General features: G+C 45.1%; 1 protein-coding gene across 1 annotated transcript; it reads right to left on the reverse strand.

The window, feature by feature from the left end:
- Positions 1–5238: 5238 nt before the first annotated feature.
- On the reverse strand, positions 5239–18573 carry NEU1 (neuraminidase 1). The gene is made up of 6 exons (XM_066581078.1): positions 18383–18573; positions 13005–13197; positions 9951–10213; positions 9235–9417; positions 8932–9151; positions 5239–6773 (listed from the first exon to the last, which is right to left on the reverse strand). Exons 1-6 carry the CDS (start codon positions 18470–18472, stop codon positions 6556–6558), a joined length of 1167 nt encoding a protein of 388 aa, XP_066437175.1. The 5' UTR covers positions 18473–18573; the 3' UTR covers positions 5239–6555.
- Positions 18574–23835: the final 5262 nt, after the last annotated feature.

Below are 23835 nucleotides of genomic sequence, written 5' to 3' on the forward strand. Positions count from 1 at the left end.
CACCCCCTCAGCCTCCTTCCATCTTCAGCATCTTCTCCCTCCCCCTATGCCCACGCCATGGCTGTACCCTCCCTCCATCTGCAGCATCATCCTCTACATCCAGCAGCTGCTCTCTTATCTCCCTTCCATCTTGTTCATATGTGTGTATAATCCAAAAGCAAATAAACACAAAGAACTGGATGGACATGTGTCTTTTCTCAGCCTTACATTCTATGTTACTATGTAGCAGAGCCCTGCGGGGGGGGAGTTAGGATATATGCAGACAGAATAGTTTGATCACATTCAATTACATTACTGTTATATTAACTGTTCTTTTGTAGTAATGCAATTGAGACGGATTAAAATATTATGTTTCCATATATTTTAGTGCCCAAACGGTGCTGCTTTGACCAAATAGCAATTTTTTTTCCAGAATTTATTAGAAATATTTAAGTAAGTTAGTTGAAGGCCTCCTAATGGATGAAAAATTGTGAATCAATTCATAAAACAGCAAAAACAAATGGGATACTTTGTGCTCTAATTGATTTACTAATATATACCCATGTTCATGTGTGTATTAAAAAATTATATACGGTATATATTAAAAAATTAATATATCATGATAGTATGTCAGATATATATATATAAAGTTAGTACATCAACGATTACAGTCTGCTGCTGGGAACCCCAGCAATCAAGTGTAATCTGTAAGGTAATGCTGGGGCCGTTCGCATGGCTATATTTTTGGGCCACGTGCCCTACTTGTATTCCACAGGCGGCGTACGGTCTCATAACAGGCTATGTGGCTATTCAAATGAATAATTTTGGTCTCAATGAAAAAAGTCACACAAAGGTTTTCACGTATGAGAATAGGACATACTGCAGGGTCATCGGACAGCCCATGGGCAGCATTCTGTGTGCGGTCTGATGGGAATTGCACTCATTTTCTCTGGTGCTACTTGTATACTGCAGTGTGACTCCAACCAGCGTCAGCGGTCTGGGTTACCCATTATTCTCCCTGTTATTGGTCTCTGTTTCAGTTGCTTTTATTAAAGTCAGAGATAGTTTCTGGTTAAGGGTGCGTTCACACGAGCGTAGGCGTATTTACGTTCGCACGTGCGCAGCGTATAATCGCCGGAAAGAATGTTTTTCGCCGATCACGACCAGAGCTAGAAAGCATATTTTCGTTTGTTCCTACTTTTCAAACGGTCTTTTTGGCCATCGTATATGCGTTGGCGCGTATTTCGGTCGCATATGTTCCGTTTTTTTCGGGTTGCCGTTTTTACGCGCCGTAAAATCGCCCGTGCAAACGAATACATTGGAAACCAATGCCTCAGATGGTCACGTTTATACGATTGGGCGCAAAAACGCACCGTTTATGCGCTCGTGTGAACGCACCCTAAGTCCTATCCAGCAGAGCTATTCTTAGGACTTTAAACTAGATAGAGACCATGACGAGATAATAATAAATCATTTTTATATAGTGCCAACATATTCTCCAGCACTTACAAAAACAGGGGGATACAGAAAGACAAAAGTGCAAAAATACAAAAACCACGGTTACATAGTAATCAGCTGATGGAAACAATAGGGGTGAGGGTCCTGCTCCAACGAGCTTACATACTACAAATAGTGGGGTGATACAGAAGAGGGCACTCAGTCTGATTTGGTTAGCGGATCAGAGGGCCCAGGCTGGGTGATGGATAGAGATGAGGGTAGCAATGTAAGGCAGGGCGGTGCTGTGGATGGCTTTGTGGATGAGGGTAGTGAGTTTAAATTGAATTCTGTATTTAAAGGGCAGCCAGTGCAGTGGTGTCAGAGTAGCAGCTGAACAGGAACATGAGCCTGGCTGCCGTATTCAGAATGGATTGGAGGGGGGAAGTGTCTGGCACGGGGGAGGCCGATCACTCTCTGCTTGATTATTGCAACTAGCTGCTGGATGAGGGCAACAGTGAGCGTGTTTAGTGTGTCCACAATGAGAAAAGAGTAGATTCTATTCCCTTAGGGTAGCTTCACATGAGCGTGTTTTTGTGCTTACATAGGTGCGGACCTACGTACACGCAAAAACACACGTGTATAAAGGTAAATGCATTGCCTTCAATGGTGCCGCGGCACCCCTGAATTGTTTTTCAGGGAAGGGCTTTACATATAAGAAACAAGAAAAAATTGCAATTTAAAAAAAAAAAATTCTCACCTTTCTTCAGCTGCCAGGACTCAGCCAAGTTCAGCCCGCTCTTCTCCTGCACTGCTCTGATGAGTATTCAGCTGAATGGGCTGCCTCTGATAGGCTGAGCACTGTGACCAATCAGAGGCAGCCCATTCAGCAGGCGGGGATTTTAAATCCCAGCCTGCTGAATACTTCTCAGAGCAGTGCAGGAGAAGAGCCGGCTTGACTCGGCTGATCCCCGGCATCTGAAGAAAGGTGATTTATTTATTTAAATCATTTTTCTCTTGTTTTTCAGGAAAGGGCTTATATTTAAAACCCTTCCCAGAAAAACAATCACAGGATGCCAGCAGCTGGATCCCCTACCGCAGCTGTCATCTGTGGTAGGGAATTCTTTATTCCCCGCAGGGATGAAGAATTCCTTTGCTGCATCTGTCACAGATGTGGCAGGTGCAACAGGGAATTCTTTTTCCTCGCGGGGATGAAGGAACCATCTGCCTCATGCGGCAGATGTGTTCTTCATCCCCGCGGGGACACGGCAGCGGCGGACAGGTATTTTTATTTAGTTTTTTTTATACTAAAATTCTTTTTTTTTTTCTTTCAGAGAAGGGCTTATATGTAAAGCTCTTCCCTGAAAAACAATTACGGGGTTCCGGCAGACCATTGTGTTCCCTATGGTGCACGCATGTCCTATCTTTACAGGCATGCACCTGTAAAACACGGACATGTGCACATACCATGGGGATTGCATTGGTTCTAATCGAAGCGTGTTTTTGTGCGAGTGTATGCACGCACAAAAATATGCTCGTGTGAAGCCACCCTAATGGTCCTTTTACATGGGCCAATTATCAGGCCTGAGTGTTCCCTTTCAAACACTTGTTTGCTTGACAATTGGGCTGTGCCATGGACCTTCCACATGGGCGAAATTAGTCTGCAGGACGTACCACAAGCCAATGCAACTTCCGCACAGCTGCATACAGATTTTGATGCAGAATTATAAATGGCTTTTTTCTAACAGTAATTTCACATCAGAATCCGCACTGAGATTTACAGGTTTTGGTGTTTAATTTACAAGGGTGGATTAGGGTGCCGTTTTGGAGTGCATCATGCAGGATAATTCCACCCATGTGTGAGGTCCCTTAAAGGACCAACAAACAGCTGATGAACGCAGAATTGATTGTTCAGGCGCTGCGGAATAAGTTGGCGCTATACAAATAAAGATTATTATTATTTATCTGCTTACCAATCTGTGGTATATCTCCCCACTGGAACAGGGAGTCGTAAAGCCAGTCTTTGGGCACAAACAATCGCATCAGTGATTGTTTGTCCCCGTAAGCCAATTCCTGGGGAGACCAGCCAATATACGGTCGTCTAAATAAGCCCTAAGGGTGCATTCAGACGACCGTATATCAGCTGGGTTTTCACGCCGAGCCAATATACGGCGTCTCTCTCTGCAGGGGGAGGAGGCTGGAAGAGCCGGGAGCAGTGCTCTGAGCTCCCGCCTCCTCTGCACTATTTGCAATGAGAGGAGGCAACACAGGGGCAGGGCTAAATTCCAGGAATTAGCTCCTCCCCCCTCCCGCCTCTCCTCATTGAGAATAGTGCTGGGGGTGGAGATGGGGCGGCAGCTCAGAGCACTGCTCCCGGCTCTTCCAGCCTCCTCCCCCTGCAGAGAGGGACGCCGTATATCGGCTGGGCGTGAAAACCCAGCTAATATACGGTCGTCTGAATGCACCCTAAGACCGATCCGGTCACCTTGCTGCTTAGCTGAACTTAACTGAAAGGTCAGCTTCTAAGGTGGAGGGGGAGAAAAAAAAAAGTTTCGGCACCCAGCGGGTCAAATACAAAAATGCTCGGGTTTGACTTCAATGGGGTTAGTTATTCGATTATCAAAAGCACGATTTGAATAATAAGCACCCGAGCATTTTGGTACTTGCTCATCTTTAGTCATCAATTAGATGATCAGCTGTGCTCCACAGCTCAGGATCCTGGCCAGGGCTTATAACTGGAGCTGTGCCTGCAGTTACAAGTGCTGGTCACTATACTGGAGTCAAAGCCGTAGCTTGCACTCCAACCACTGTGTATTATGGCCCTGACAATGGACCCAGCTGGTCAACTATTAATGAGCCATCTTGAGAAGTTACAAATAGTATTTTCCTGGAAAATCCCTTAAAAAAGGAACAGTCTATAGAACACAGGGACTTTTGCTATGAGTTTTTTTTCCCCTTTTCTTGCTACAACATGTGTCTAAGTCCTCATTCCCATGGGCGTATGCCTGTTTCGGTTTGTGAATATGCAGGGTATTCATAGACTGAATCATTGCATACATGTTGTATTTTTTCACACATGCAAAAAAACACAACACATAGGTCCCATTGATTTTCAGCCCAAGTATGTCGGGAATATCATGCGTATTCACGCAGGCCAGTTGACTTTAATGGTCCATTTCAGCTCGTAACACGGACCAAAATAGGACATGCTGCATTTTTTTTTTAATGCAACCGTAAATAGCTTGAAAAAATATGCATATGTGAAAAGACCCTTTGAAATCAATGGGCTTTGTTTACTTTGTATTACGCGCGTAATATAAAGCATTTTTACACCGCTGTCCATATGTGGCAGATTTGCCACAAATTTTGAACAGCAACAAAATCCACCGCAGGTCTGCAGCAGACACAGATCCACACATTCAAGTGGTCACCATTTATAAAGTGGCTCCACGCTTTTTTTTTTTTTTTTTTTTTTTTTAAATATGCACTGGAGTAATAAAAATAATGTTTGCAACAGCAGATATGAAGTTACATGAATTTTGGTAACCTGGATAGTTTGTTTTCTTTCAATAGTCTGAGAGATAAGTCCCTCTGGATTACTGAACAGTGGGTATGTGATTGGAGTAGCATGTCCTGATCCAGAGGTCATGTGACTTCTGTCAATTATATGTAACAGAAAGCAAAGATTTTCAACTGTGAGATCAAGACTGTTCTGTAAATTCACCTTCAAGCCTCAATCCCACAGCACACAAAACAATGGCCATTTATCTAAGACCACCTAGAAGCAGCGTTAGCCAGAGTGAGGAAAAAACCCAAAACACGAAATAAATTCCAAAATAATTTAATAATTACAAATTTACGTCCAGTTTCGGTTTCAAGTAGCAATCCACTCACTTTGTGTTCACAAGATTCTCCAACGCACAACCAGTAAATATTCAATTAGCATTTCCCATTAAAAATCAGCAGTCTCTGTTCAAAACCTACAGCACCTGCATGCTGGGAGTTGTAGTCCTGCAAAAGCTGCAGAGATAAGGGCTGGAGACCAGCATGCGTTTCAGACTGGGAGTCCTGAATGGCATTTTCAGGTAAATATCTATTACCCTGTACAAAAATATACACAAATATAAGGCAAAAAGAGCCCATCCACCGTATTTTAAATTACTCACTATACAGATGTAGCAGAGCCCACTCTGTTAGACCAAACGACAAGCAGATCTCATTCATTCCTTAGAGTCATAATAATGTAGTAGCATATACTTGCAGTCCTATGCAAAATCTCAATAGGTGGTGCTATGACAAACTCAGCTCTGCTACATCAATATAAAACTTCTGTGAATTCCTCCAATTATTGCAAATATTTTATAAAGTCATTGATTTCCCTGAAAATGCGAAGATTGGAAATAAAAGTGTGACCACATCGAACTTCAATCTTTAAAGAGACCCTGTCGTATTCTAAAGGCAGTGAGGCTGACTCCATAGCTCTACAGCCGGGGTCCCGCTGACCATCGCCATTTTTCTTTCTTAATACTCACTCCTGCACCCCCATAAGGGTAGTTCTTAGATCCGACTCTTGGTGCTGGGAATCGGACTTTATTGACAGTCCGGTGACAGACTCCCAGCGCAGGGAGCGGGATTAAAGAGCTGGTATGGGAGAACAGGGTAGATTATGAAGAAAAGTGGCAATATGGTTTTGGGGGGGTAAGTTGTCCAAATCCAGTAAACAGGAGACCACAGTTTGAGCCAATTCAAGGGGGTCTTCCAAACAGTCTTCCTCAATTGGGCATCAAGAACAGTGACCCAACAACCCGATTCTCGTGATCTGTGGGTATGTGTCCAGCAATTTACTTAAAAGTCATAAAAGACTAAAGGGAGGGAAACTTCTTGGAGATCTAACTCATCATCCATAATGGATGTCCATGTGAGGAAGCCATCTTTGTAAGAGGTCTGACTAGTTCAATGGAGGTCCCAAAAGTTGTTCCCCATCTAATATGTGAAAATAGGCCATATTGAAAGTGGTTATTTAAAGTGGACAATCCCTTTAATATAAAGGGAGAATATGCGTGAGGCGATGTGGAGTGTACAAAGAGGAGTCTTATTACATGTACATTCATATATTAGCATTGTGTGTCCTCGGAGGGGGGCTCAGATGTTCCCGTACAGGTTGACTTTCACTAGAGAGATGGATTCTGTGATCTCTTTTCTTCCTTTCTCATAGATGATATAGATGTTCTCGTTGTCCTCCATGTGATGGGACAGGGTGGTGAGGCAAGAGTAGCCGCTAGGTCCTGGCCAGATTTGGAAGGACTTCTGCTCCCAAGAGTCCCCAGAGTTGAAACTCCAACGTAGAGTGAGGTTGACTCCTGAAGAGTGGAGAGAGAAGGGACAGGAGGCATTTAAAGGGAAAGCAATCACCCAGATTTTTTTTTCTACTAATTAAAACCAGTGAAACATTTATTTTTTTAATCTTTTCATTCTCAGATTTTTTTTATTCTACAGTCTGTACACGATTATGGGGACAGCCATCTCACCTGAGCTGCAATTAACAGAATTAAGAGCTAATTGCTCTACAGCAGCCTCATGGGCCTTAAAACACAATGGACAGGAGGCGGCCCATTAACCTCCATGGCAGAATATTGTGGGCATGCTCTGTGACCCATGCAGGGAAGGGGGTAAACTGTGACCATCACCCATTGTGAATGGTGAATCCAGTGCCATCTATATATAGGTGTCACCTTTCAATATAATCCTGCCTGTGATGCACCGTATGTAATGAGATAACTCCCAAGAAGTGATATCTACAGAACAGGAGGCTAGCCACTGACTACTATGAGAGAGGGTTGTGGGCATGCTCTGTGCCATGTGCAGAGGGAGCAGGAAGAGGTGAGCTGTGACCATCACCTACAGTACATAGTGGATCCTGTACTATCCATATATAGGGGTTACCTTTCATTGTAATCCTCCTGTGATGATAATGAGATGACTGTGAAGAAGTTCTCTCTACAGAACAGGAAGTGTCACACTATTAAGCTTAGTGGTCAGTGCGAGAACTGCAAGATTGTAGGGACTTTTAATTAATTTTTTTTTTTTTATATAGATCGTGACATTGAATATTATCACAAAAAAAATCTTAAAAAGGATTTAACATAAAAATTTGATTTATACAGTAGGTCACTTTCTGAGGACACATTCCCTTCAAAAGGTATGTCTGCCTTCAGAATTTGTAATTCCTGATGCAAAAGAAATGAAAAATCAAGTGACTTTGCAACAGGCCTTACTTAACCCCTCCATACCTGTATATGTACATACTGGGTGAGCCAGTGTAAGCCGTCTTCGACAGCGAACACCAGACAGCAATAGCCATGATCAGCATTCACACTGAACACAGCTGTTAACCCTTTAAATGCTGCTGTCAATTTTGACAGTGGAATTTAAATGCACCGATTGGAATTCTGAAGCCCCCCCAGGGCAGTCATGCATTTCAGCCCATTAAGACAGGTCTGTTGTCTGTCTTAAAACGATGCTGGTATAAAAGTACTGAAGTACTGCAGTACATGGTATAGGTGGTCAAACAATTGCAAGCTCAAATCCTCTAAGCAGGCTAAAAAAAAAAAAAAAATTAACCGCAAGATGTCCCGCAAAAAATGAGCCCTCACACAGCTATATTGATGAAAAATGGGGGTCTTCAACTTAATTGAGCTTTGCAACTCATTTGCAAAACTCTTGTCCACGCGTTGTGGACAAGCTGCATGGAAACTGAAATGTCTAGCGGAATTCATATCCGCGAGATCTCAACTGGATCGCCGTTTCCGCTGCGGACTCTCTTCTCTCTATGCGGAGAGACTTCCATGGTGGAATATAAGCGGACAAGCTGCTTCAAACCCGTGCCATCTGAAGCACCCTTTACGCTGCGGAATCTCACGGATTTTCCGTGTGGTCCTATTGCAGACATTCTGCAAGATTTCGGTCCTGTGGGGACCCAGTCCTAAAGCCTGTTAGTGACCACAGTAAAAAGGCGTATTAGCAGCCATTAATTAAGCAAAGATGCTTAGCTTTAGGTTTATTGGGGCAATAAACAATAAGCTGTGAAGTTAGACATAGCCTTTAAGCAAAAAATGAAGCTTAGGTGATAATGGCCGCCTCTCTACTATGAAAGTAGGGTGTTAGGCAGATTCTGAGACATCTCATTACTTTGGAAACCATATTCATTGCATTAGGCTCACAATATTAAGGAGTTTCCACCAAGTCCAGTTGGCAAAGGAGACAGCTATTAAGTTAGACAGCGATAGAGCAAGTTTAAGGGCGGCATATTGGTGTGGGCGCCAACACCCTCCAATATGCTAATGGATGCAACCATCTCATTATATCCTCTATATGCCTGCAGATGTTTACAGACATGTATGTTGCGGTGCTCAGGCTATGGCCTACACTAGACAGCAGTGAGGCTACACCCTGTTTTGCCCCATATATACCCCGAAAATCCTTAGACATCTATTCAAACATGGCGAGAGAAGATCTTACTCTGTGTCTGGTTGGCTGGGTTGACAAAGTAAGTGATGCCGCCTTTATATAAAGCGCCGGCTGCCACGGCTGGGTCTGGTAAGCCCTCATCAAAACGGACACTTTCCAGTGGAAGTGTGTCACAGCCGTCTGTGGAGAAGGCCACAATGCGGCAGTGGCAGTGATAGAAGTACTGGTTCCGGGCATTAATGACCACAGTGCCATCTGGAAGTTCGTAGGGCTGTAAAGAAGTGAAGAGAACACAGTTATAAGAAGCAGAGAGAATTGTGGGTAGGACCAAGCGAACTGCTCCAAGCGGGTCACCTGACACTCATCTGGGCTGAAGTCCCCCAGTCGCTTCTGTTGCTTGAATGGTAGCCCCTCCAATTTCCCTCCCCTTTTCCAGCTGCTCCCATGGTCATCACTTAAAATGCAGAAGATCCCATCCTCATCCAGCGATCCATGGCCGCAGACAATGAGGCGCCCCTTCATGGGTGCAATTTTTTTCTGCGTTGAATAAGAAAAAAAATAATACATTTGGGTCAGTTTCCGGAAAACCGCAGACCTTATCTTTCTTATCCCAAACAATTCTTTTAAAGGGCTTCTCCGGGACGAAGATAATTTTCCACCCTCAGGATAGACCATCAACATCAAATCGGTGGGGGTCCTCCACTCCAGATTTCTGCCTGACGAGGCAGGAGAACTTAGGCGAGCGCTGCGGCCTCTTCTCAGACCTTTGAGGTCACGTTCATCAGTCACATAGCCTACAAGCAATTTAGTCCCATTTAAAGTGAATGGGACTGAACTTCTATACCAAACACAGCCACTACAAAATGTGTGGCGCTGCGCCTAGTATGTAGTGTGCCGCAAACACTTCAAATAGCTGATTGGTGGGGGTCCCGAGTGTCAGACCTTCACCGATATTGGTCACCTATCCTGAGGATGGGTCATCAAAATCTTAGTTCCAGAAAAACACTTTTAGTAATGTTTATAAGATATGTCTGGATTAGCATCAGAACAGACTCCATCCACCATCTTACCTGGATTCCATATCCTGGACCGGGGGCAAACATTTTGGTGCCAATCTCAAGGGAGATGTTCTTTGGAATACTCCAGGTAACCCCATCATCAGAGCTGTTGGTCACCATGACGCTGGAGACTCCGCACTGGTGGTAATGAGCGCACAATGTGTATATCAAGAATATATTCTTAGCCTCATCATCCACTACCACAGCGCCAAGATTGAGTCCATCTGGAGCAATCCCATCATCCACAATGAAGGCGGTTGGACCCCAGGTGTAACCTGCAGACAAAGAGTGGCAGACGTCAGACACATTTCCATATCAATATATAGATCAGGGAATAATGTAGCAATGTGGCCCATTTGATTAAATTGGTACTTCAGGCTTTTACCATTTATGCCCCATCTTGAGGATAGATCATCAATAGTGATCCACCGCTAGAAATCCATACTGATGAGCTGAACATCTTGCCCGCTCTCAGTGCAGCAGGCCAGATGCCATCATCGGTGATCAGAGCCAGAAGTGTAATAGGGGACGTCACTCCCACTGAAATCAATGGGACTGATACCTTCCGTTACACCTCCAGCTCCTCACTGCAGTCAGGGTTGAAAGTGTAATAGGAGGCATCTTTTCCATTGATTTCCAAGTTTCAGCCCTGACCACGGATGATGACATCTGCAACAGACACTCGCAGTTCAACTATAGATGACCTAACATGAGGATAGGTCATCAGTTGTAGATGTCCTGGGACACCCCTTTACTGACATCATAAAGGGGGTGTTCTGCTCAGGACACCCCCTCCATAAGCCAAAATGCAAAGCTACTATGTAAGAAATGCCACCGCTCCGGCAGACTTGTCCAATCCATGCATTACAAGGTTGGCCATTCCTTTAAAGGCAACATGTCAGGTTCCCCAAGCTGCGGGCAGCACATTCTAGTGACAGACACCGATTTCTGTGTTCTGTCATTTATACTGATCGGTTTAGTGGCTTTGAAACTTTACAGGGCCAGACTGGAGAGAAGTACAACAAAGCTCATTTACAGTCATATGCACTCTCCTCCCACCAGAGGTTGACTAGCAAGTCCTTCTGTGTTACTGCGGATCAGCATTGCCAATCAACATCTGGCAGTGGGAGTTTGCATATATCAATATACATGAGCTTCAACAGACTGGTCTGCATATCAGCCCTGCCAAGTTTCAAAGGTAAGATTTGTTAAAACACTAAAATCGATCAGTATGGGTAACGTGAGACAGTATGAGACACTTCAGTATAGTGACGCTAAAAGTGTCACTATAACCCGCTACCTGGTGGCCGGCCAACTTAGAAGACTGCTGCCAGGTTTCCTTTAAATGGTCAGCGTGTAATGATACATTTCCCCTACAGAGGTCGCTAGATAAAACATCTTCAGTGTTAAAAATAAATCCGGACAGAAGTTATTATTACTCATGAAACCGGGGAAGTCTCGGGGCAAGAAGTCCTTTCCAGTTTTACTTCCTCTTTACTTCTGCTGTGATCCTCATTTGCCACTAGATGGCGACATGCTGCCACCAAACAATGAAGACAGTCCAGGCCTGAAAGTCCTTATTCAGATGAGCGTCTCTGATATCAATTAGTAAAAAATAGATTCATCATAAATTGTGTGCATGTCCGTGTGTCATCCATATGTGCAGAGTCCTACCACCATGTGTAATCAGTTTTTCTCACGCACAAAAAAAATAAAGAAATGAATAAGGCCCATTGTTTAGCATCGGACCAGAATGAGACATGCTGCAAATCTCCACGTAAGACAAAAAAAAAAAAAAAAAGTTAAATATCTGCATAGACAAAATCCACTGAGGGCCACATGCATTAGCACAATGGTTGCCTTCAAATGGCCATCTATAAGCGTTCATTTACACGGGCGCTTTGTATTACGTATCCATCTTTTACACACATAATACAGACAGCTTAAACACCATTGATTTGCATTGGTGTAAACAGACGTGTTTTTTTCTCGTATGGGAAGTTTTTTTCTTAAATTCACAGCATGTCCTATTATGGTCCCTACTATAGACCAAAATTAACCAATAAAGTCAATGGGACTGCGTAAATATGCAATGTATTACGCATGATCCACGCATATTCACGCATGAATGCAGGAGAAGTCTATGGGAGCTTCTTGCGCACGTGAAAAATGCAATGAATACGAATGCAAAGCAAAAAAAAAAGTAAAAATACTCAGGAAGGTCCAAATACTTCAGTCTGCGAAAATGCTTCCCCCGGTGTGAATGAGCCCTAAATGTAACTACTCCGTTACATGGCTGTGGAGCTCTATGCACTATGATGGGGTTTCTCCCCTTGCACCAGTTTAGCACCGAGCTTCTATCTTGGAGGGTGGCTAGGGTGCCTGGGTAGGGCTGGCAGAACTGTGCCACCACCTGCGAGTTGCTGAACATAGCAGTGTGGAGGTGCACCGGAGCTTAGATTCCAAGATGGCACCCGCTCCCTGTGCTGGTGCTGCCCCCTCTGCCAAGCACTGGCTGAGTCCTCCGGGGAAAGTGGAGAGCTGGTCCTTCTGCTTTGGGACCACAAAGTGACGTGGCAGACTGGGTTCAGCCTACGGGCCTTGACACACGTACTGTAATGGGTCAGAATTACGCCCTCCTGAATAAGCCCTAAGCGTGTGGTCACATGACGTGAATTCGCAGCAGCTTTTGTGGCCCACTTTTGTGCAGATCTGTAGTGTCCCTTTCAATAGAATTCAAGCTGGAGTGAAATGTGCTGCAGATCTGCACCAGAATCTACACCAAACTGCAGCAGATCAGCAAGGTGTGAATGCACCCCAAGGGGCCCAAATGCACCCCAGGGGGCTAGAGCTGCTGCTAAAGCCACATTCAAAACGGCCACTGAAAAGCCACCTGCGATTAGTCAATAAGGTTGTGGTTTTTGCTGCACCAAAAGCCACGTGTCGTTTTCCAGTTGCGTTTAACCACAGCTCAAACCCCCCCCGATCACACATGTGAGCCTGCCAGAGGTGCCAATGTGTATACCTCCAACATACCCCCATCACCAGTATGTACTCCCGCCTTACCTCCATCATATGAGCGCCGAGTGGCAATGAACTTTGCCCCCAAATCAGAGGCAGAATATTTCCGGGCTTCAGAAAATGCAAGAAGATGCCCCCGAGGGGTGTAGGTAATCAGAGGGATACGAAACGTGTCCACCTGCCCAATCGTTCGCCCGCTGACCCATAGTAATTGCTCCATTGTGATGACCGGGGTCACCTATGGGTAGAAAAAAAAGAGAAGAAAGACCAATACATATAAAACATTCCTTTAATCTGACATCAATGGGATCTGTAAAGTGCCGGATTATCAGACAAACAGAAAGGAATACCTAAAATGTATAGGCTGCAGTCATGTGACTGGCACGTACCCCTTCCCTACCTGGTTGGAGTGCTGTTAAATCTAGGTGGTCTCATTACTTGAGGTACTCCTCAGTGTTTGCGCACGAGCGGAATCTGCATTGGATTATTTTGCATGGATTTGGACTCAAAGTTCGTGAATTTGCGCTTGTAGTACCTGCATATCCGAACGCGAATTTAATACATTTCAATGGGAGAAATCTACATATGGATTTCCAGACTTGGATACCAGATTAAAGTGACCTCCGTCCTACACAAAGATGGACGCATTGCTTCTCTGCCTACCTGATGCACTAGTATGCGTCAGTCTAAGGCACTTCGCAGTCAGCGCAGCGCCTTACTACCGATGCATACCAATACAGCGTACATCAGGTATTCAGAGAAGTGGCGCCGCCATCTTGGTTTGCGAAACCCATGCTCTTCAAGGGGTCACTTCACATCAGTGAAGTGTTCACTGATGTGAGGGGGGGGGGGGGGAAGAAATCGCAGCACGCTCTTTCTGTGATTTTAATTTTTTTTATCTTTCATGTTTCCCTATGGAGCCTCCTTATTTAACGCATAGCAAAGCACGAAGATGCAATTTGTGCTTTGCTATACATTTTTAACATTAGAAACTCCTACTGACTTTCACAGTAAAAGAAAAAGAAAAAAAAGCGTTTTTAAATTTAATTTTAAAAAAACGCATAGCTGCGCTATCGCCACAAGTTTCTCGCAGTGTTATCACCCTTGCACGTGTGAAAGAGGCCTAAGGGTTGATATATCACTTTTTCACAGTGCAGATTTGAAATCCACCTCCAGAAAAAACTTGACCGTACGTCCATTACGTGTCACATCTGTAGCGAGATCCGCTGCAGGAACACAGCCTAAGGCCAACTTCACACAGGTGGGCGTGTTGTGGCCATATCGCGCTCGCCAACCATGCGAATCCCCCGAGGACGTGAGGAGTTTCCATGTAAAAACAGCCTTGCATCACTTTCGGGGATGAAGGGATCCTCCGCCGCAGATGACAGGTTGACGGAGTTTCTCCCATTGTTTTCAATGGGAGACCTCGCCTCGCGTGCACCCAGCACGTGGTGCGCTGCCGCCGCCGGCCCCGTAGAAGACAATGGGCGCTGTGAGAGCACGCAGCATAAGAGAACATGATGCGATAGGTTTCCTGCATAGCATCGCATCACGGTGCCATGAAAGGAAACATCGCTCATGTGTATGAACCCATTCAAAAGAATGAAGTTCATATTTGAGGGTCTCGAAATGCACAAATCTTGCGTGATTTTAGCGCCTGTGTGAAGCTGGCCTAAGTGTTTATTCAGATGACCATATGCGCAAATAATAGTTAAGCTAACTAACATTTGCGCATAGTACTTGTACCATTTGCGCACACATAGCCAGTTCACACGGGCGTGGCACAGCCTTTCATTGGATTAAACGGGTATTTAGACTAATAATAAGGTTCCTTTCCCAGCGGTTTTGCGCAGTGTTTTACGTTTCCCCTCGCGTATTCACGCACCTTCTAAAGACTCCTATGCAGGAAAATAGAGCAGGTCCTACTTTTTTTCTGTGCACGCGAAATGCGCTCATGAGAACAGAACCATTAAAATCAATGGGCTCTATTCTCTATATTTAACGTGCGAATATTTTACACGTGTAAAAACGTGCACAGATACGATCATGTGAAGAAGCCCTTAAGAGCGTGCGAGTGCCACGCCATGTCTTTTACAGTCGCATTAAAAACAACGGACCAGGCGTTCTGAGGGAAGACCAAGAGACAGAACGTGCTGCGTCCAGCGCCATTTAGTTCCGTCATAGTATGAATCCGTTCCCTGAAGCAATTCCATTTTACTTGCTGCCATGAAGGAACAGAAACTCCAACGCAGATGTGAGCAGATCCTAACTGGAGATGTGAAGTGCGTTAGTACCATTCTCATAACCCCTGCATTCACAGCAGCAGAGATGAGTGGCGTCATGCGGGCACCGCTCATCTTTGCTCTGTAGTACACATTGAGCACTCTGCCACAGGAGGAAGCAGCCTGGCACCATACTGAGGGCATATTCTTGGTGAACACTGTGACTGGCACCCTACAGGAAGAGGAGAAGCCGCAGATAGACCGGTTCGTCCGGTTGTGCAAGTCTTCGTTATACAAGATGGATGAGCAGATAATGCCATGTCTATCAGATGATCAGACCCTATCGCTGCATCTAACAGTCACTGCAGACATGGTGCAATCACATCTCCCTAAGTATTAACCCTTGATGATCTGCAGGATTCAGCCTTCTGGTCACCGAGAAGCTACAGCAGCCGCAGCTTGCAGATCACTGTGGAAATACCAACGTTCATGCAAGTTATTCATGGCTGTGCCCGGGCACACCCTACTGTTGGGCAAGGCTGCCCGCTTACACACTAATAAGCAACTGCAGACAATAAAGTGCATCTTTTTATCACCTTACTAGAGAACTGCTTAAATATACTACAAAAAACATAAATCAAGCCCCTAGAAGTTGTCGTTTTGGTGCAAAACTCAGCATGCAGTGTGAAGGTCCTTCACACTGGCGAGGGTGATATCGGGCAGGGATGTGCAGCTGTTTCCACGTAAACGTCTTGCATCCAGGGGTTTTCAGAAGGATTGCGAGGGCGATATAGGGCCGTGAATTACTGACCAATATTGCCCTCGCCAGTGAATCACGGCCCGGTATCGCCCTCGTAATCCTTCTCAAAACCCCTGGATGCGAGACTTTATGTGGAACAGCTGCACATGCCTGCGGGGGTTCCCTTCATCACAGCCACAGCAGGGGATCGGGATCTCTACCAATGGCCGCTGGCCCCATGGTAAACATGTGGAAACACCTTGATGCGACAGCCTTGCATTCCTGCGGGGCTGAAGGAATCCCCTGCCGCAGCTATCACAGCCGCAGCAGGGGATCGCAATGTTCTCACATTGGTTTCATTGCTGCCGCCGGACTCACTGAAAAGCATGGGCGATGTTGTAAAAAGAAAGGAGATGCTGAAATTTTCTTTTCACGCAGCATCACAGGAGTGACAACATCGCAAAATGAGAATGAAACCCTTGAAAAATCATTGGCTTCATAATCATGCGTTTTCACTTGCTTTCACATTGCGAAAAAATTTTTTATTTCTCACCAGAGTGAAGGAGCAGTTCCATCTCAGGCAGATATACAAATGATGAGAGTTGTGGTGATTAGATGAACGGTCTTGCCACCTGTACCCATAAAAGTTGTCCCCCCCCCCCCTCCCCCTTGGCCTATAAAAGTCTCTCGGAGGCTCCTTGTATGAAGTGACCTCTTCTTCCACTTGTATAGAGCTTGTTGACCACTAGATGCCTCTAAGATGCAATAAAATGGAACCAGGTTGTGTTTGGCGACAAATCCAGGTTTAGTTTGGGCGCTGATTGAGCGCCTCAATCCTGTCTTTGCTGTGGAGCGGCATACTGCCCCCTGCTGGTGTGATGGTCTGAGGTCCATCGCATATAACAGTCAGTCACCCCTAGTGGTGGTACGAGGGACAATGACAGCTCAGTGACATGTTCAGGACATCCCGCAGCCACATGTGTTCCTGGCGGCTTCCAGCAGGATAATGCCCGGCCGCACACAAGGGGGTCACAGGGATGTCTCCACAATACTGCCACACTTCCATGGCTGCCCAGGCGCCAGATGTATCACCAACAGAACATATATGGGACCATCTGGAACACCAACTTCCACAACCTACAAGTTTGCACGATCTGGAGGTTCCATCACAGCAGATGTGGAGCGATATACAGCAGATAACTTTAGGTAATGAAAAGCTTGCTAGATCGTTATTGTAATCCTTCTTTTGCTATAGGAGAAATTCCGGCACTGCAGTAATGCCCGCCCCACAGCAGTGTCCTTCAAGGCCATGTCCACCCAAGGCAGATTTGCTACCAATTTTTCCTATATGGAGTATTGCTATTAACATTAGCAGTAAAATGGATGAGATTTTCAAAATCTCGTTCACACACTGCAAAAAAATAAATAAATAAAAATTTGCACAAAAAACGTGTGGAAATTGGGATGCAGTGCGGATTTTAAATCTGCAGAATGTCAATTATAGCATTGGATTTCTGCTGCAGCCTCCAGCTCCTGGGGCGACGGGGAGAACTCCACACCAAATGCGCAGTAATTGATGCAAGTCATTCCGGTGCAGAACGTCCGCAGCAGACATTCTGCCTAACCCATCCCGCATGGACACAGCCTAAGGCTTCACACGGGCAGAACGTTCCACAGGGTGCTGCAGTATCTTCTGTGGGTTGGCACAATTGCCAGCAGAATGGATTTTGGAACAATTTCTGCAGGCGGCTGAATATTCTGGTGTTGTTCTGACTTCCATCCCAGCCTGCAATTCCGCATCAAAATCCACAGTTTGTGGTGCATCCAGGTGGAATAACTCCACTTGTGTAAAACGCCCTGAATGCGTCGTTCACGTGCGACAATTTTTTTAAACATGCATGCAACCGTTCTAAAATAATAAAAGCGGCCGCAGTCATCCAGCGCTGCAGTTCGCGCAGTCCTGCAGGCCTGTGCTAACAAGCAGCTACCAGCTGCACCACTCTCCTGACATCACCCTGCAAATGCCAGGAGCCACAATACCAGGAGAATGGCCTTGATTGCTGCTGCGTGGAAATGCATACACCGGTGCGGTGGGAGCCGCTCATAAACAAAAACTTGGAGAAGCAGGGGAGCTGCAGTGCTGCATCAGGAAGGGGGCGAACAGGCGGGTGCAGCTGCTTAAATTATTTTAACAAAGTTGCACTCGTGCTTAAAAAAGATTTAAAAAATCATCCGCACCCGGACAAGCCCTTTAATTCGCTTTTCAAGAACTTTGCTTGCTGACAGTGAATGGAAAACACCATCCTCAGAGGCTGCAGCGGAGGTTTGCTACAAGCACTGCAGGCGATGCTCTGCCAGCTCCGTGGGACGGAATGATCATGTAAACAATTGCATCCTATGTTCCTATGACGATAAGCAGGAACTCCCCTTCCAGCCAGGTGAGAATGTTGCTCCCGTATTACCTGGGCGAGGGGGGCACCGCTGCCCAGACTCAGCAGGCACATCACCAGTAGGGCCATGGTAAGGCGGCAGCCGGCTGTAGTGTCCTCCATGGTTCCTCTATACCGACGCGGGCTCAGCAGACATCACCTTCCGCATCGGACGTTTCCAGCAGACTGACAAACAGAAGTTACCCCGTCACATGACCCGGCCGCAGTCAGCTGACCGCTACGAATCACGTGATTCACCCGACTGTGGTGACGTCTGCGCATGCGCACCTGAGGGAGAGTGCCATTTAACAGCCGCTGCTTACTCATAACCGTCTGTAGGAAGTCTGCGGTCATTAATCATAATGGCCTCCTTATTAGGAGTTATATGAGGCAAAGTGAATAAAATGTGGGGGATCTTATGGACTGACTTCCTGCAGAAAATAGTCACTTTTGTTATGGCGACAGCAGCTTTTTATGTGAAAAAACAGCTTTTGCTGTTTAAAAAATTCCATTTGCATTTTTTCTTCCAAAATATGAGGGCTTAGCATGAGGGAGCATGGCACAGCAGCGCCCGGCGAAGTCACTAGAAGGGGCTCTTCACATTAGGATTGTACTGTCCATCAAACATATGTTACAATACAAAGACTTAAATCGTATCACCTGATGACCAGAACTGATGAAACAGCGCAAAAGTGTGTTACAGTTATCCCAGAATTTAGTGGACACTCAAGGGGTACCATAGCCATCAATCGGGTATGCCTAATATTATTCAATGCATCTGAGAAGAAAACAATAAGCAATACCCGAGTGATGTCTCCAAGCTCTTCTGTTTCAGGCTAGACACCCATTGACGATATTTTCTCTCTTGTGCTGCGAGTGAAAACACTCGCCTTGCAGCGCAAGAAAGACGCCGGAATGAGACCGGGATATTGCCAGTCTTTTCAAGGGGGCCAGCGGCAGCAGCGCTACCCCCATTGAAAAGATATGGAGAATACCGTGGACTTCTGCCACAGCTTTCACAGCTGTGCCAGAAGTGCAGCATGGTATCCCATTGCTTTCAATGGGATCGGCGCTGCTCCTGGTCGCATTGAAAGCAGTGGTTTTTGGCAAACCCTGCAGTATGATTTTCGGGGAAGGGCTTGAAATATAAGCCCTTCCCTGAAAATCATCAATAAGTGGTAAAAAAAAGTATTTAAAAAAGTACTCACCTCTCCGCCACTCACACGCGTCCTCTGGCTGGCTCCCCGACACTGCTATCCAGCACTTTCAGCAGGCGGGGATTTAAAAATCCCCACCTCCTGAAAGGGCTGTGCTGATTGGCTGAGCGCTCAGCCAATAACAGCTAAAAAACCACTACTTTCAATGGGACCGGCAGCAGCGCCGATCCCATTGAAAGCCATGGGATAGCATGCTGCACTTCTGCCACAGCTGTGACAGCTGTGGCAGAAGTCCGCGGTATTTTCCATATCTTTTCAATGGGGCTAGCGCTGCTGCCGCTGGCCCCATTGAAAAGACTGGCGATATCCCGGCATCATCCCGTTTTTTTTCTTGCACTGCGAAGCGAGAGTTTTCACTTGCTCTCACAGCCCAATGGAGAAAAAAAACGCCAGTGGGTGTCCGCGCTCAGGCTGTTTTCATACAACTGAGAAAATCACGCGAGATTTGTGCGTTGCGAGACGCACAAATATTGCACTAATATGGGCTTGCGGCAGCATCGCACCGCGGGTTGGTGCACACGGTGCGATGCAAGCTTTGGAAACAATGGGAGGAACTCCACGGCTGACAGCAGTGGCGGAGGATCACTACTTCCCCGAAGTGATGCAAGGTGGTTTTGAGATAAATCCCATACTGGTGAGCGTGATACCAGGCCATGATTCGTGGTCCGATATCACACTCGCCTATGTGAAGTTAGAATTGCTGTTTAAATGCAAGAGGTTATGTAGTGAGATATCCCCCACAAAGTAAACAATTCAAAGTCTACAGCGTGTGTGATACTTCTCATTTGGTAAACATTAATGCTAGTCGTTCACGACCCTTTGCGACCCTTAAGGCGAGCTCCCTCCATGTTTTTCGGTTTTGCACTGCTTCTTTCAGTTGTGTGATATCCATACCAGTATCAGCTCTGTTAGTATAAGCAATCGTGTTCTTTAGCGGCCGGGTCTTCTTTTGCCACTGATCTGTCCAAACATTATAGGTATTTCTAGTGACTCTGCTCACATTACATGGCCAAAATACGTGAGTCTAAGTCCGGTCATCTCCCCCTCAAGTGATATATCGGGTCTTATACGATTCAGGACTTCTCTGTTACTCTCGCCATCCAGGGTATACGCAGCAGCTTTCGCCAGCACCACAGCTCAAACGCATCAATCCTCCTCCTATCCACTTTTTTTTGCAGTCCAGCTTTCACACCCATACATGGCTATGGGGAGTACGGTGGTTTGCACAATCTTGCGTTTAGTTGCTATACCGATATCCCTACTTTTCCAGATTTTGTCCATGTTTAGCATCTCACTTCGCCCCAATGCTATCCTACGTTTTATCTCCGGTATAGATTCTCCAGCCTAGTCAATTTTTGAGCCAAGAAAGATGAAGTCTCGCACACATTCTATGATCTCGTTGTTGATTTTGATGTGAATTTGGCCATTTTTTGCAGTTGTCATAATTTTCTCTTCTTTAAATTCAGGCAGAGGCTCATTTTTTTCACTTTCAGTTTTAATCTTACATATCAGCTGCTTCAGACCTGCTTCTGTAAGCAGAGTTGTGTCATTCACATAATGGACATTGTTGATCTTTTATCCATCTATTGTCACCCTGATTTCCAATTTGTTTAGGTCAATTTTCCACATGATCACTTCCGCATATAGGTTAAACAGGAAGGGTGAGAGGATGGAGCCCTGTCAGACACCTCCTAAACCAATCTGTGTCCCCATACTGTGTTCTCAAAGTGGCTTCTTGATTGGTATAAAGTGATTTTATCAGCTTGACTAGATGTACCGATACACTCAGCTCTTGTAGGGCCTGCCATAGCTTGTCATGGTCAACATAGTCAAAGGCCTTGATGTAGTCAATGAAGCACATGTAGATGTTCTTTTGGTATTCTTGAGCTTTATCAATGTTCCATCACTGATTAGCAATATGGTCGCAGGTGCCGCATCCTCGCTGGAATCCTGCCTGCACATCAGGGAGTACCGATTCAACTACTGGTCTCAGTCTTTCCTGTATGATTTTGAGAAGGATTTTGCTTGCATGCGGAATGAGGGCTATTGTTAGGTAGTTGGAGCTGTTATAGTAATAATATATGTATTCTATTGTATATATATATCTTGTCATATGATTCTCACATCATCCTAGGCAAACACGTACATATATATATATATATATATATATATAGGGAGGCATACCGCATTCCCTAGACAAACCTCTCTGTACTCCGCCTGATAACATGCTCCCTGACCTACTGACTGCAATCCCTGCTAGCCATCATAAACCACTCCTACAGTCATACCGATTCTGTCGTCACGCGGCTAAATGTCTGACCATTATCTGTGTATAGAATCCCTCACTCTCCACCTCGCCATACCGTGCACATCTCCAGCCCTTTACCTTCTGTATCATCCCACTACTTGTAGCATGTAAGCTCGTTGGAGCAGGACCCTCACCCCTACTGTTTCCATCAACTGATTACTATATGTAACCGTGGTTCTGTAATGTTTGTATTTTGTCTTTCTGTATTCCCCCTGTCTATGTAAGCGCTGCGGAATATGTTGGCGCTATACAAATAAAGATTTTATATATATATATATATATATATATATATATATATATATATATATATATATATATATATATATATATATATATATATATATATATTGTATATCTACCTTCTTAGTAAATAGCTGGCAGCTTAGTGGTTAACGTACTCAATATTATACTTAGTATGTGCAGGCAAGATGTTGTTAGAAACTCCTCTGCACCTTTCCCAACAGAAAAGATGTCTGGGAGCCCTGGAACCCCTTCCTTAGACAACCTTGGTCCAGGCAGGGATATTAATAAGTCTATTCTAGTTTTGGTTCCTAGATCACGTGTTTAGTAGTAATCTACACCTTAAGGCATTAATATGTGTCAGTCGTTACAAACAAAGCCAATCATGAGTTATGTTGTGGGGCATACATTTGTGTTATATTAATAATATATGTTTCTCACATCAGACTAGGCAAACACGTGCATATATATATATATATATTTAGATACTGGTATATCTTCCTTCTTAGTGGATAACCAGCATCTAAATGGTTAACTCAGTTCATGTTGTACACTGGTATGTAGAGGCAAGCTCATACTTTGGCTTAGGAATGTCTAGAGATAGCAGTTTTTAATCCCCAATGCCAGGGGTCCCCAACTCCAGTCCTCAGGGACCACCAACAGGTCGTGCTTTCAGGATATCCTATGGTAAGAACACCGGAGGCAATGTCTGAGGCACTGACAATAATTACATCACCTGTGCAACACTGAGGAAATCCTGAAAACATGACCTGTTGGAGGTCCCTGAGGCCTGGAGTTGGGGAACACTGCCCTATGCCTATAGAAACTGCTAGAAGAGTGTACACAGAATTACGTATTTAGTAGTGACACGCCTTGAGGCGTTAACATATGTTAAACCATTGGCACCTAGAGCCAATCATGAGTTTTTATGATTACAGGGGGCATGTATTTCTGATCATACATAAAGGAACTTATATATACACATCTACTGCTTTGTAATAAATCCAGAAGAGCTTAATTGTCAGATAATACAGACTGTGTCATGTGTCAGTGATCTGTGTACATGACTTCTCATATAATTCGGACCAGGCAATGAAACACGCTAAGAAATCTCTGATGATTTCGCTAACAAACTTATTACTGTGTACTCTGGCTATATCTGTATCGTGATGTTAATAATAAACCAGAAATATATTGCCTTTGATATAGACGTAGGAATCTCCCTGCCCATATATAAGCATGCATACTGTCTTCAATATAATCAATCTGGAGCAGACAGTGAATTCAGATGGAATATGATATTATTCCCATAATAGAGGAATTCTGTGAGTTGCCTTTTCTTGGCAGAGGGATGTAGACAGATCTTTTCCAGTACTGTGGTCATTGTGTGGATACCCATACTACCGGGCACAGTGCTGTGATGGTTTTCACTGGTACGGGCAGCAACAGCTCTACTGCCTCATTGGCTCAGCGGGACCAATCAGATGAGAGGCAGCAGTCACTCACCCATTCATGAATTCATGAATGGGTGTGTGAGTGAGATCTGCCTCTGATTGGTCAGGCTGTGACCAATTAGAGGCAGCTCATTCAGCAGGCGGGGATTTTAAATCCCCGGCTGCTGAATACTACTCACAGCTGTTCAGAGCAGTTCAGGAGGACTGCCGCTGGCCGCGCTGAACTCCGTCTGCCGGGACCAGGTGAGTATATATATATTTTTTCAT

The sequence above is a fragment of the Eleutherodactylus coqui genome, chromosome 10, assembly GCF_035609145.1.
Source record: "Eleutherodactylus coqui strain aEleCoq1 chromosome 10, aEleCoq1.hap1, whole genome shotgun sequence".
NCBI classification, from domain to species: Eukaryota; Metazoa; Chordata; class Amphibia; order Anura; family Eleutherodactylidae; genus Eleutherodactylus; species Eleutherodactylus coqui.

Excerpts from the sequence above, each read along its gene's own strand:
- NEU1 (XM_066581078.1), bottom strand. The coding sequence starts at position 18,472 with ATGGAGGACACTACAGCCGGCTGCCGCCTTACCATGGCCCTACTGGTG. Across the intron at positions 13,198-18,382 it reads GCGGTGCCCCCCTCGCCCAG|GTGACCCCGGTCATCACAAT; the intron begins GTAATACGGGAG and ends TTCTACCCATAG. Across the intron at positions 6,774-8,931 it reads CCCAGCCAACCAGACACAGA|GAGTCAACCTCACTCTACGT; the intron begins GTAAGATCTTCT and ends TCCACTCTTCAG.